Below are 14,784 nucleotides of genomic sequence, written 5' to 3'. Positions count from 1 at the left end.
TCTAGCCAGTTCTAGCGTGTGGAAAAATAAATGATAATTTATGGTATCTAAGTTTGGGAAATGCATGCTCAATGTATCATGTAGTCTATTGCAAGGCTTCGTTGGATCATTAAACTTCAGGAGACAAATTTTTTGCTTCATACAAAGGCATTGCACTTGATATAAACTATTTTTTAACACCTTGATGAAAAATAAAGAGGAATTAATAGTCAGAGTGAAGGCTGATTATGGCCTAGGGACTCTGAACACAGTGTGGGTTATGCTTAATATAGAAAAAGGATCTATATTAATATAGAAAAAAGGATCACAGTCTCAAACTGAAAAATAAATACATTTGCTTAGGAGTCTTGTTTTTCCCTAGCATTGAAAAGCTATAGGCATTAATGAGCAGGATGAGAATTTCAGGAAAATTGTGAGATGTTTAAATAGATGTTTACTTTATAGACATAAGCCATTAACTTACTATCAAGAACAGGAGAACAGGCCTTATGAGGAGTGACTGAGGGAACTGGGATTGTTTAGTCTGGAGTGGAGGAGGCTGAGGGGAGACCTTATCGCTCTCTACAACTATCTGAAAGGAGGGTGTAGTGAGGTGGGTGAGTCTCTTCTCCCAAGTAACAAGGGATAGAACAAGAGGAAATGTTGCACCAGGGAGGTTTAGATTGGACATTAGGAAAAATTTCTTCACTGAAAGAGTGGTCAAACATTGCAATAGGCTGCCCAGGGAGGTGGTGGAGTCACCGTCCCTGGGGGTGTTGAAAAAACGTGTTGATGTAGCGCTTTGGGACGTGGTTTAGCGGGCACGGTGGTGTTGGGTTGACAGTTGGACTTGATGGTCTTAGAGGTCTTTTCCAACCTAATGATTCTGATTCTATGAAGAAAGATGACTTTGGCTGGAAGTCCATCTTTCACTGGCACAGTAAGGACAGCAATTAGAAATAAAAATCAGCCGTAGTGTGCTTTATTATTCTTATTTATATTGAAGTCTAAGACAAAAGAGGGTAAAAATCTGACCAGCTCAACTCAGAAAACATGAAGAAATTTTGCAAATGTATTTTCGGAACAAAATACAAGCTTCCTAACTGCTGTAGGTCCCTTTGGAGGAGACAGTGAAGTTGTTTAACACAGTGTATTAGGTACCATTTAACCTGATATTTGATAAGAAGCAGGATGAGTAAGTACTATTTATTTCAAATGTAACTTTTAGCAGTGTTGGTTGCAGGTTTTCTAGACCTGCTTATGTAAAATTTGCTTATCATTGACAGTCCTATGGAGTCCACTTAGTAGATTACTAGCACTCAACAGATAATGTGATAAATATTGTAACCTTGAATAGATTCTAGAAGATTGGAAAAGAGTTCTAATGTTTCATCAGTATCAGGAAGGGTATGTGAGGTAACATAGAACAGCTTACCCTAATGTAAGCACTGGACAAGCTAATTGTAAAGCTGATATGGTGGTAAAATGTTAAAGAATGAAACCTTGGGACTATAATTAAGAGAGGTGTTAAGCTGTCAAGAGACGATAGATCTGTATCACCAAGTGCCTTTGTTTGGTGTTGGCAAGTTCTATTGACACAGGTAGCTTCCCAGATGTAAAGCACTTGCCTCCAGGAGGTGTCCATCTTCATAAATCATGCAACCTGCTCCTGAAAAACGTGATACTGTAAAATAATCATTTGCCAGATCTCAAAAAGCAGATGGCAATGAGAAAGCCTTATTAAACAGCGGAGGTCCGTGAAGGCTGGTGCTAAGCTATTCAAACATTTGTAGTGCTCTTGTCTCTGTATGCACTCCAAAATCATTGACTGGAAAAAAGTTATGGCTGAAAAACATTTGGATAACAAAAACTAGCAGCCTGGTAAATAGTGTTTGAGATAAGGAGGGTAAGCATAAGTGATTTGGATCATCTGGAAACATGAGCTCACTCAGATGAACTGTTTTATTTAACATTGTTCAGTCCAGACTCATAACTGCATTTACATTCATGGATGTGTCCACACAGCAGTGAAAACCATAACTATAGGAGGTGGGTAACTACAGCTTGACAAACTGGTACAGTATGTGGCCTCTGTGATGGAGCTGGCCATGATGGCACATGGGCTTGGAGCAGTACTGTCGTGTTAAGGGTGAAAGCAGGATTTTCCACAATTAAACTTCAAAATGGACTCTTAACCTGGGGCAGGGCTAATATCAACCTGAATAATCTGGGTATGGATCATTGGAAGTTCACTGTTACAGCTATGAGTTCATTGTTTGTTTAGGAATAAAGCTGCTCTTCACATACAATTAGCGTCTAAGAAAAAAATAACTTACTACACTTTTTCTTCTTGTGGTGTAACAATGTCAAGCATGAGAAATGAGAAGTAAAAAGAGCTTGAGTTAAACGATGTCACTCTAACCCAAAATCCAAAGACTATATATATTGATCAGAGTTGACCTGTTTACTTTCCTGAACTCCAAGTTAATAAGATGATTGATGACTAATTTACTTTGTAAATATCTCTGCAAATTAAGTCTCTTTAATATCAGTCATTTTTGTAACTAAACACGTACACAGCACTTAGAGTTTTGGAATGCTAATTTGATAACAGGGGAGGCAGAAAAAGACCTCTACTTGTTTATCCATGAGTATAATTTGGCATACAGTGCCAGGAGTCCAGCAGAACTCCTGCTGAGCTAGACCATCATACTGGAAATGCAAGAAAACCACTGCAGTAAACCCAGCCTGACTTCTTCTTTCTCTTCTACCTCCAATCCTCTGGTGTACTCTCATAGTCCAAGGTGAGCAGAACATTGACATTGAGATCTGACTCTTGGATCCAGGAGGGAACATGCTGCTTTCGTGCTGTCAACAGTGCAGAAATAAATACAATATTTTTAGCCTTAAATTGAGTTTTGGAGGGGTTTTTTTAGCAGAATTCTGTCTTTCAGACTTGTTTTTACAATATGATTTTAAAAGGGGTTGTTTTTTTTCCCGCATACGCCCTCTAAAGGCTTAGGCACGTGCCTGAGCTCATGGCTCATCCAGGTTTGTTTTATGCCATTATCAAAGAATCAGTTTAAGTGTTATCTGCATGTCTATAGAGCTCTAGAAGGTGCTATATTTCTGTGGGTAATGGGAAGAGAAGGGGGACTGCAAGTCTCAGAGCAGTGTTGATAGTGAAGTGCTTATTTACACCAATGACTGCTAATGCACTACAGGATTTTTCAGAAATACGCATGGTTCAGCTACACCTTTACCATAAAAAGATAGTGCTGAAAGATGGTGGTGAGAGTTTATAGAGGAATAACTGTCAGTGTAAGTTTTATTTAGCTGGCTCTATTGTCTTCATCCTTACAGATATGATGTCGCCAAAAAAAAATCTTTTCTGCCCTTATCTGTAACTTTTTGCCCTGCAAAAAACTATCGGTTGGCAGGCCTTGCTGAGCATGTCCTATGTTTTGACAGGAGAGCTATAGACCTCTCTGAGCTTTTAATGGTTTGTTTACATGCAAATCTTTTCTTGTGAAGACAGATTACAGGCCCTTAATCCATGACTGAGTCTACACTGTAGGAGAGATTATGTTCTGTGCAGTCATGTTTAGAATAAATTTTGGTGTGTAATCCTGCTGGACAGGACTCCTTCTGAGAGCAGTTTAGGTATGCAGTTCTCTCAATGACCAGAGCAGTCAATACATTTCTCAGAAACTAATATAATACAGTATATGGTATCAGCTACAGGGATAATAAACCCTATTTATGTAAAGACATGCAATAGTGGCTTAGACTTCCTTATAACATCAACAGTCTTCCAGAATCTCTGTGTATTATTAAAAAAAAAAAAAAAAGTCCTAGTCTCTGATAAGCTTTTAAATCACTTGTTCCCAGGAATGAGTTTGTTATTCTCTTTTTTTTCCCATGTGACTAAACAGAGACAAGTTATGGATATTCACTGTCTGTGGTATGCCACTGGACAGCTATGACTACTTTGTGCCCTAGAGGAGGTTCTTATCACAAAGAATGAATGATCTCTGAGTTAGGAGTCCTAGGCTGGAAACATTTACAAGAATTGCAATTTTCAGATTCAGCCTTCAGTACCCAGCTAGCAAGTGGGTTAGCTGTTTCTGAAACAGTTTAAAGGAACAAGTTAGTCTCCACCTTAAAAATGCTGCAGCTTGAACTTCTGGTTTGTATATGCATCCCTTTTAACATCAACCCCTCATTGAGAGGGGAAATCCTTAATCAGTCCCACACAGAATATTTACCAGTTTGAAGCTGTGTTGTTTGTTCCACAAATAGAAAGCAAGACATGACTGAGTATTCAGAATCCAGGAGCTACCAACTGGTGACTTCTTAAGGTGTGATGAAACGAACAGTGTTCCAAAAACCATAGCAGCAGGATAGCTGAGCCTTAAGAGACCCTTTTCTTCTATATTCTGGGGAAATTGCTGTTAAGTATGCCAAACTGAACTATCACAGGCACTCTTTCTCACAGAATTTATTCATGTATGTACATTAATAGAAGTAGATGAATCTGCAGTGCACCAGTACTACTTACCTGTGCTGTCTTCATATACTACAGTTACTATTTTCCAGTTGTAGTATAATACAAGATCCAAAACTGCTCTGCTGATGGCTGCATAGTCTGGATAGAGGTTGATATAAAATGCATCTTTGTTATCCACTGTAGGGTGCTTCCATCGGGTCTGAATATGTGGGACTTCAAGTGCATTGCAAATGGACTGCACTGCGCTGACGGAGGAGCTGTGGGAAGGTCCGAACAGAGCAGCCACTCCAAGAGCGAGCTGGTCACATGCTGATGGGGAGAGGAAGGGAAAGGAAGAAGCTGTTAGTTGGCAAAAGCAATTAACTTGTGTGATATTTACTGAGGTCATTTGTTCTCCATCCATCCCCACCATTTCAGACTGTGAGTGGATAACCGTGTTGCTCCCAAACCCACTGAGAGATTTGGAAATGGTTCCTGAAAATGGCTTTACTGATCAGAACCTGCTTGCTACAAATAAAAACCAAAGCAATTTCTCTGCTCATTACCTTCAGATCACATTGATTCCTAAATTGCCTTTCTCAGAATGACATTATCCTGGAGAAACCAGGAGCTTTCTGGCTACTGGCTTGCCAAAGGGACGCCATACGAATTAAGTTTTATGGCATCATGTCAGGAAATATGTTCATGGAGTCAGAACAGACACTACATGGATTCCCTTAGTGACTGGCAAGTTTCTACCAATGTGAGTTGGTTTAATTTCAGGCTACTGAAGGAACATAAACAGTAAAGGGCACTATGATTCGTGGCGCTCCGTCATCTGTGTTTACAAAACCCGCAGTAAAACCTAAAACCCTCAATAATGACACAGGGAAATAAAGAACCAACACACACTGACATTTTAATACCTTTCCAAATAGTCAAATGCCAGTATCAACAAATCTATATGCCTATATCTCAGCCAAAAGAATCTCTCCTGTAGGTGTCTTTTCATTGTCTTTCCCTCCCATGCTTTTTCAGGCTAACAGACAGAAGTTGAAGTAATATTAATTACTTTTGTACATTAGTAAAATTTACTGCCAACGTTTCTAATAAGATCTTTATCAACTGGGACAAAGCCCTGCACTGAGTTGCAGTGCTGTACTCTTTGTAAGGTAGTCCTTCGTAGGAAATTTACAATTTACAGTGATTGGATGAAATACTAAGTATGCAAACATCCACAATGAGCTGAGATTTTTTTAATTAATATTTAGCTCTCTGATAGTAGTAGAATAGGACAGAAAATAAATTATTTTCTGTTTCAGTCTACAAATGAGTGTTTTACAGACAGCATAAAATGCACAGGCTTTCAAGGTTTAATTCAGAAGGCTTCTTAAAGGATCACAAGTTTTAATGTGCAAATTGCATAAATAATATCAATAATTCATGATAAGAAATTACCACTGTCTGAATGGATTCCTTGCACGTAGATTTACAAAAACATTTATAATTAACTACTTCCTACAGATTAAATGGAGAAGGTACTTTCACAATCGTCACAGAATAAGTTCTCACTCTACAGGGAATCTAAAATCCTGTCTCTCTGGATTATCTGGATTATAAATCCATCATAATTGATTTTTGATAGCATATAGTTCCAGTATATATCTGATACTTGAAAAAGAATGCAATAAAGAGAATTTAAAGATTTTTTTGCTGTTCTTTGAAAGCATTCTCCTTTTTTCCAATCTTTCAGAAGAAACTAGAGTACCACAAGGAGGGTTTAGTAACTTAGACGTTTGGAAGGCGACAGCTCATCAGCATTATAGCACGATTCATGATGCGAAGCATGTTTATTTTCCAGCTTTCACTTGCCTTATACCAGACACATCTTTTGCCTTATAGCAAGCCTATCTTCTACCATTTACAGTGATAGATGCTGTAGTGAACTGCAAAGCACATCTACGAAATCTTAGCCACTTACAGGTCTTTCTTTTGTTGTGTGACACTGTGTGCACACCAGGTAATCCCAAGAACTACATTGTTGTATATATAATTTTATCAAACTTCGAGGTTGCCTCCTAGAGGTGAAGAAATACACTGTGCTTAAGGTCATGACTTTTTTCCCCTTTCTGTTTTGGTCTGCAAGTAAATTAGATGCAAGTAAATTGCACCATGCTTTTCCCTCTGAGAAAAAGAAAAGAATAGGCAAAAAAATTCCAAACTTGTCCAATCCTGTGGACAAACTTGTCCAATTCTTACAGTTGTCTCTAACAAGAGAAACTTACTTCTATCTCTAACCCTCTGAAGCACTAATATTTCAGGGCAGGGAGACTACTGGCCTCTGTTCTTCAAAGTACAGTATAAATAATTTGTTACAAATAAAGGATATCTCTGTGTGTGTGCTAATTATGGGTTGTGACATACCACTGTGCTCCCTGTTAGCCCGTGATCATATTCTGCAGAATTCCAGGTGGCAAATCTATTTTTTGGAAAGAAAAATGGGTCGGACTTGCCACCTTCCATCTGGGGCTCTTAGCATGCAGACAGTATGTAGGTGTTTTGTCAGAAACTAGATGACAAGTCCAAGTCCAGCTTCATTCTTGGTTCAAATAACTTTGAAAGATGAATTTTATATTACCGTTCATATACACATTACAATTGGAGTAAAAAAGAAGACCAGGCTGAGGAAGGTAGTATAGAACACGTATGTTACTGACACAGTAATTGAGATTATTACCTCTTCTTGAGGCTTCAAAACTATCAAAAAGGTTAATTCTCTGGATGTCATAGGTTAATGTTGTATTAGGCATCAGTGTTCTGTTTCTATTAATGTTGGTGACTGCAAACTTGAAAGCCAATTCTTCAATATTAACGGGTTCATTTTCCACAGTTTCGAATATCCCTCCTGTTGAAACAGAGATAAATGAGAAGTATTATTCACCTCTTCATCACTGTACATAAAAAGAGAAAAATAAACTATGAGCAATAATAATCTGAGTGTTCATAAAGGAAAACAGCTAAAATCACTGTTAAAAGCACTACAGCAAAAACATATTGGATCATTAGTTTTTATCTACAATGTCACTGTAGGTTAACTCAATATGAATGTTGCTTAGACAAACATCTGTGAAAGGTGACGCATCTTTATTATTCAGGCTTTTCAAATTAAAATTTTTAAATGTTTGTGAAAACTTCTATCAAGTTCTCAACTAATGAAAACGGTGATATTCATAGGTCTTTCCCCCCTTCTCCAATCTAATCTATGTTTAGAGATTAAATTTGGATGTGGAAGAGATATTTCTAAAGGGTTTCAGCAAATCTTGGCAGCACAATATCCACATTCAGAAGTGACTTAGGAATTTGAGTAGAAATGGACTGAAAGTTTCCACTTGAGGCCGGTGTCTTAGTAGGGCTTCGGTTTTCATAAAACTTGGGCAATGTTGTTGGCTATTTCTCAGTTTGCTCAAGGAGAGGTGAGTATTTTTATAGTTTCAAAGCTCATTGCTGAATGAACTGAACTCGATACAGAACATGACTGAGCCACAGAATATTTCACCTCTGTGCCAAGGTGTCAAGCGATTTCTCTAGTAGTGTAGTGTCTACCAGTACCATGATGGCACTGGTTTAGAAAGTCTGCTTCTAAGGACAGTGCTGGATCTAGCACAATTGCTCTCAACTTCCTCTAGAATCTTCTTCCAACATTTATTTTGAAGTATTTGAACAAAGACGTGTCCCAACCCACTTTGTGTTATCCCTGCTGGGCCACTGTGGAGTGCTGCCCAATTTGTCAGAACTTCTTTTCTACCTTTCAAACCAAAATTGTATGTACTTCTTGCTCCTTTTTAAAGCAAATGAGGTGAATCTAAGCTTTTCTTCAACCTGGAAGCAAGTTTTCCAGAAGATGACCTGTAAATAACCAACCTGAATTTTGGAAGCATACTGAATGCTTTGGCATATACTCTGAGATGTGAAAGGTGGCTATTTTTCAAGTCAACAGGCTGTCCCACTTATACTGGAATGTCTATTCCCTCTAGCCTCTAGAGACTTTATTATGCCAACAACACATTCAGGCTGTCTAAGAGCACCGGGATTTGATGAATGCATAACAAACACAGCTAATTTGAAAAAAAATAGCGCCTTTAAACAGCAATCTTCAGCTTCAGTACTTGATTTTGCAAGTATAATTTACTCATTTAGTGCAAGTCACTAGAGAATACTTTGGATTTCTCAGTTACATATTTTCGCATTTCCACATGTGAAATTTGAGCCCTAGATATGGCTTTATATTTTCTGAGGATCAGAATATATTCAGCTAATGCACTGCAATCTCTTGCAATTTTGATGTCATTGGTGTATCAACAGTGCAGTCATTAGCTGATGGTCAGCAGATGGGAACACAGTGGAATTAAACCCTGTTTCAAATTTTAGGTCAGCAATGAACACACTATCAATCCCAAGTTGGCAATGCAATCTCTAGCTACTCGAATACAGCATTATATTATCTCTCAAAGCAATAGGTAACAATATCTTGACATAACTTAAGCTATTTTGCCAACTTAAGCAATTTTCTTGTTCACTGTATGTATTTTCCATTTACTATACGCATGTATTAGAACATTAAAGACCTTTTTTTTCGCATTTCCACACGTGAAATTTGAGCCCTAGATATCGCTTTATACTTTTCCCCCCTCCATCATAAAACATACAAGTGATTAGAGGAGACTGTGACACACAGAAATAGCCGGGAAAAAATGTTTAAGTGCTGGTTTTGGAACCAAATGTAAAACCTCACACAGAATTCTGAGAGTCAGTAGGATTTTCCAGATTTGCAAACCATAGGATTAACAGAAGGAAAACAATCTAATGCCTATTCTTTCAGATTTTACTATTCCTCATCCCAATGATGATACCGACAAGTTTACTACTTTTCTGGTTAAATAAAATTTGCTTTCCCTCCTTTCATATGAGAAAGACAAGTATTTTCAATTAGCTATAATGCCAGCTTGGGCTTGGGCCAGTAAGATACAACTGCTGTGTTTTGCTTAGGCCGGTACTAGAATTAGCAGAACATTGTTTTGTAAGGCAAACTGGAGGTCACTGAGTGCAATGGATAGCCTGAGATAACTTTCTAATAAGACAGAGTGACCACCGTCTCTCCCTACTTCCAATAGGATTGGTCTCTTACTCTTTGATCTTGGTAAAAAATCTTCTCCATCTTGGAAACTATTACTGTGCTGTCCTTGTATTAATTTATTTTTCTTTTTTTTTTTTTTTAATAAATTAAAACAACTTCTTTCAACTACCCTTGAGGCAACCTTCACACCTGCACATACACAAGCACTTTCTCATTTTAGGACTAGAACTTTTTCCAGATCTCTAATCAGTTGCCTGTTAAATGGAGATTAATTTTAATTTATACTATTTATACTTTGCTATCAGAATTTTGCAGAATTTTTGCTTGGTCCCTTTTAAAAAAGAGTAGAAGCTCACTGGGCAGAGGGGAGAAGTAGAGGGAAAGGAGGAGTGATGGAAAGAAGGAAAGTGTTGCATGGATGTGTTCCTAAGCAAACTAATCAAAACTGCATATGCACTGTCACACACACGTCTAATATATTCAGATAGCTCCTTCTGAAAGTCAGCTGTATAATCAGTATTTTGGTACCACTTCATCATATTTTCCAGGTTTCTTTTGTACCTGTTAACATAGCAGTAAGCACTTACAAACAACTTTGATTACATTCTTTAATTTGCTGGTGACATACTCTGGATAGGTCTGATATAAGAACGGGACAGTCAAGACATTCATAATTTTACAGAGGAAATTTAGTTCAGCTGAACTGGAGATGCTGAATAGGGTGCCATTTAGAGTCTCTGAAAACTAGTGCTCCCCCTCCCTGTTAGGATGGGGAAGTTTTGAGACCACAAAAGTCATTCTTCCAAGTCAGTAAACGTTTACTTGACTGAATGTTCTCCTGATCAAACCCTAAAGTAAGCACAAAGAGCAGCGCCCTGCTGCCCATGAACAAAGGCCACGAGAGAGTTCATGGAGGGAATTATTGCTTACTGTGAGTGAAGTCTGGGATAGTTGCATCACGAAAATCTTGAACTGGTACCTATTTGACCTTGATTTTTTTGTCGGGAACTAAGTGTGTGGAAAAGAGTTGAATCAGTCTATAAATTTGCATGACAGACAAGCCAGCAGATAAAATCTGGTTGTTCTGTGCTGTTGTATTTTCATCCATGTATCCTTCATGAAATCTAGCAATTTAATAAATAGTTTCTCTTCTTCTGTGTTCTACTGATGACTTAGAGTCAAGCTTAGAATTTATTGTAAGGTCCAGGTTAAAAGAGAAATAGCAGAGTAAATGACAAGTTTGATGAAGAATCAGTTTGTCAGATGATTCATTTAAATAAAGTAATTACTGTGCAACATTTTAAAAACAAATTAACCACAGGATTCTACAAGGGAAGGAAAAAAATCAATGTTAACTCAAGATATAAATGATGTTTCAGAAATGAGGCTATTATTGCTAAGCACCAAAACAAGCACTGGCTTTCAAGGTAGGCTGCTGGTAGCACATACATGGGACAAAGCTTAAACTTTTGAGTCCTCCTTTTCATCTCCCTCCCCTCCTCCCCAATTACTCAGCCAGATAGTGAATCTGCTGCAGCAGCTTTGGCCAAACAAAGTCTGCTTAGTCCTGATCAGTGGCAGACCTGACCTTTCTTCTGCACAGGCACTGCCATGGTAAGCGGGATCAGCCACCTGATTCTGCAGAAAGCTGCCTGCCCAAAACCAGATATCAGAGCTATAGGGGTTGCTCTGCTTCATGTGGATGTCAAGGCCTCGCAGAGGCTGTCTCACTGGATACTTGCCAAACGTAGGTTACCTGATGCTATTACACGCAGGGAGTAACTCTGCCAGCCACACGTGGGCGCTTCGGTGGGAGAACCCAGGGTTCGTGTTCACTTAACCAATAATCCTGCTTCAATGCACGTGTGTGAGGAAAGCTTTCATTTTCAGTATTTACTTTATAAAGTGATGTCTGTGAGGCTTAAGGAAAAAGCTGCATCTGCCTCTACTTTGAATTTCACTGTGGAAAGTAAGATGAAAAACACTATGAGAGCTAATGTTGCTCTGACAGAAATGAGGACTAAGCCACATGAGTGACTGCTCTGCAGAGAGGAGGGAGGGATGCAAGCCAAACCGACAACTATGACAAAGCATCAGCCTCATTCTTCTTCTGAAGATAAAAAGTTCTACAGCAAGTAAAATGTCAAAAATATAAAAGAACACCTCAGTAGGCACACCTGAAAAGGCAGCTCTAGTCCTTCTAAGCAAGCAAATGTTTTCATTTAAAGGGGTCATCACAGACTGAGAGTTTTAGAAAAGGTCATGGCTGAATCAATTTCCATAGCTCTCAATGGGTCTCAACATTTTACTTCCAGACAAGGCAGAGTTCAAAAGCTTGTTATTGCAAAAATTCTTTGTCCCTGTTTTAAAACCAGTGATAAACAGCAACAGCTAAAAATTGTTGACCTTTCTGATAGCAGTTATCAACCTGTCTCCCTGGGCTTCTTTGGTCAGGTTTCCTCAGTGCAAAATATCTCACCAACATATTTCAGTTCTAACACAGTGGTTGTAGTGTATTTTTTTAGCCACATATGTCAAATTGCCTGAGTAGCCTTGAAGGATTTCCGTGATTTTAGTCAGCGGTATCACTTTGATTTTTTCAAAGTAAAATGCTAACTTTTCAAAATATTTTAAAAACTCTATCATGCTTGCAGAGAGATTTTCCGTAATTGCTCCATAGCAAACATAAGAACAGCATCTTATAGCATTGGGGTTTTTTTATTATTTGCTACTTCCTGTCAAAATACTACAGAAAGCCAGATGAAGTGGAGGTAAGCTTACAGAGAAAGACAGTACAGGTAGCCTGCAAAACAGAAATGTGAAAATGCCACGCTTTTTGAGGTTGGTCTATGTTTTCTTCTAACAACTGAAGGTGACCGAAAGAGAAAAAAAACACTTTCTGCTCTTAAGACAGCCTGAGACCCAGTAGTCACCATAGACATGCCAAAAAAAACCCAGATATTTTTCAGATGTAGATCTTGCTCTGAGACTTTCTCATGTTCATTATTTTGGTGGATAAATTTCATATTTCCCAATGAAATTTGTTAAAAGTCTCTCCAGCTCACTGGTGCCTGTGTGAGGCAGCTCTACAGCAGGTCCATGCCAACACTCACACACTGGACCGGCAGCCAACCTCCCTTTCACACCAGTAGCCCACTGTGTATCAGCTATTCAACTGTCCTTCAGACATTTTTTAATAATTTTGTTATCACTTACACAATTCTCTCTACTTTTTGACCAGTGGAAAATGCTGGCAGTGTAGGGAAGTAATTTGCTTGCACTGTTAAAATAGAGAAAAGAGTTGCTGAATACTAGATACATTATTCAAGGACCATAAGTCAAGCCACCAGATACAATTATATTTAAAATATATATTGCTGGGATTTTTATTTACTGCCAGATTTTCATCCCCCAGAATGCCATCTCTTTCATACAGCCAGTGGTTCCAGCAACTTAAAGACAATAGCTCAGCTATTCATATATGCATATGACTCCAGGAGTAGCCATATTAATGCCAACATCAAGTATTTTGATATTTCAATGGAAATTAAAGTAAGAAACAGGAGGTGTTAAAAAACCTGAAAGCTGTATGTTGTTTATGTTCTTATTCAGGCTCTACACATCAAAAGAATGCTATTTGGAAACAAATACATTGACCATGCAGTAAAAAATGCTTGAAATATTAAAACATACAGACTAAGAAGGATGACAGAGGCAAAATATAGTTGAGATTAACAATTAAGATTTTGCTCTTAAGGACACAGGTATTTTTCCCTTCATCAGACAAATAGAGGACTTTCTGTGCTTTACAGCTCTTTCCAGTTAAGGATAACACTTTACTTCTCCAAGGTTGATGTCCAGATTTCCTTTTCTTGCTCAAAGGTTATCCTAGTTTCATAGTGTCTCTGAATAAACACTGAATAAACGATGTGGAAGCACGAGGCCCACTGGATGTCATTGCTCCATCCTCAAAACTTTGAGCCTCTGACAGCTTTCAAAGGCAATCCAGTGTCATGATGTGCAGGTGATTCGCTAGCAGGACTTCCAGAAACATCCAAACATCTATCTCCTGGAGGGATTTTTGCTTTGAGAAGCTTCCCCTCCTTTCCACAGCACTGTCTGAACAACAGGAGGTCCATGAGACCTCATTAAAACCCACCTGTCAGTCACTGAAGAGAATTGAGAGTTAAAATCTTAATGACTGTGCAGCTATGTGCCACTTGTTTCCCAAAAGAGAAGCTGTTGCTGATGCCAAGTTAATGTACAAGATTCATAAAGCCAGATTAACATGCAGTCATGCAGTTTGCCCTTGCTCTCTGTTGATACAGAGATGGATGCCACTCTGCTGCCGGGATGGCTATGGACTCACACACACCTCTGCAGCTCAGTGGGGCTGGCAAAGTGGTAGGGGTAGCCCTGCTAGCCCAAAGAGGAACAGGGGAGAATAAAACAGTGTTTATGAAGATTTTTTCTGCAGATAATGTCCACTTACAGAGTTAAACAGTGTGCCACTTGGACTGAAAGTACTCACTACTGGTAATCCCCGCCAAGCATTTTTTTCCATCCTCACCACTGACCAGAGGACATATTCTCCTGTGCCACAAGGAGTCCAACTGAAAGCCAGGACAAGTGCATTCATTACAGAGTTAAGTCTGGACATTCATTTTACCAGAAAATATATAAACAAATGAGTTGTTGCTTAGAGGCTTACCTTTAGCAGACAGTTTCACGGTATCTTTCTTTTTAAAGTTAGCTCACTGACTGTGTAAGATTAGTCCAGAAATTGGCTATTACCTCTAATTTATAAATGACCTAAAAACTACTGGTATGTGTTTGTGTGTATCAAAAAAAAAAAAAAAAAAATTGTCAGGAAGAATCATTGATGAATAAAATCCTATAACAAACAGTAATTGCATTTTACATTTACAAATCGAGACCAAAGTGGGTTTGCTCCCCTAGGTTTTTGTGGAATTAGATACATGGAGTTTGCATTTGGCTCACAGAATGCAAACTGAACACATTAGCATTCTTTGCACGGGCGAATTTAGCCTTGCAACAGGGACCTCTGATTTAGGCAGCTATTATCATCCTCATTTTACAGACAGTGAAATTGAGAGCTTGAGTGACTTTCTTACCGTCACTCCCTCTTCAATCTGTTCATAAGCTGTTTTGGAAACCTTCC

At 38.5% G+C, this 14,784-nt stretch overlaps 1 protein-coding gene across 2 annotated transcripts in view; it reads right to left on the bottom strand.

The window, feature by feature from the left end:
* The window catches only part of GRIK1 (glutamate ionotropic receptor kainate type subunit 1), a 171,198-nt gene that overhangs the window by 70,490 nt on the left and 85,924 nt on the right, over positions 1 to 14,784 (bottom strand). For both annotated transcript variants that reach the window (XM_086462335.1, XM_086462343.1), the window contains exons 2-3: positions 7,206 to 7,373; positions 4,541 to 4,798 (exon numbers count right to left, since the gene is read on the bottom strand). In XM_086462335.1, the coding sequence (XP_086318461.1) occupies positions 4,541 to 4,798; positions 7,206 to 7,373 (426 nt within the window). The remainder of the gene's footprint in view (positions 1 to 4,540; positions 4,799 to 7,205; positions 7,374 to 14,784) is intronic.

The sequence above is a fragment of the Leptosomus discolor genome, chromosome 1, assembly GCF_034619465.1.
Source record: "Leptosomus discolor isolate bLepDis1 chromosome 1, bLepDis1.hap2, whole genome shotgun sequence".
Lineage (NCBI taxonomy): Eukaryota > Metazoa > Chordata > Aves > Leptosomiformes > Leptosomidae > Leptosomus > Leptosomus discolor.
Note: the sequence above shows the minus strand (reverse complement) of the source record. Positions and strands in the feature narration are given on the sequence as shown.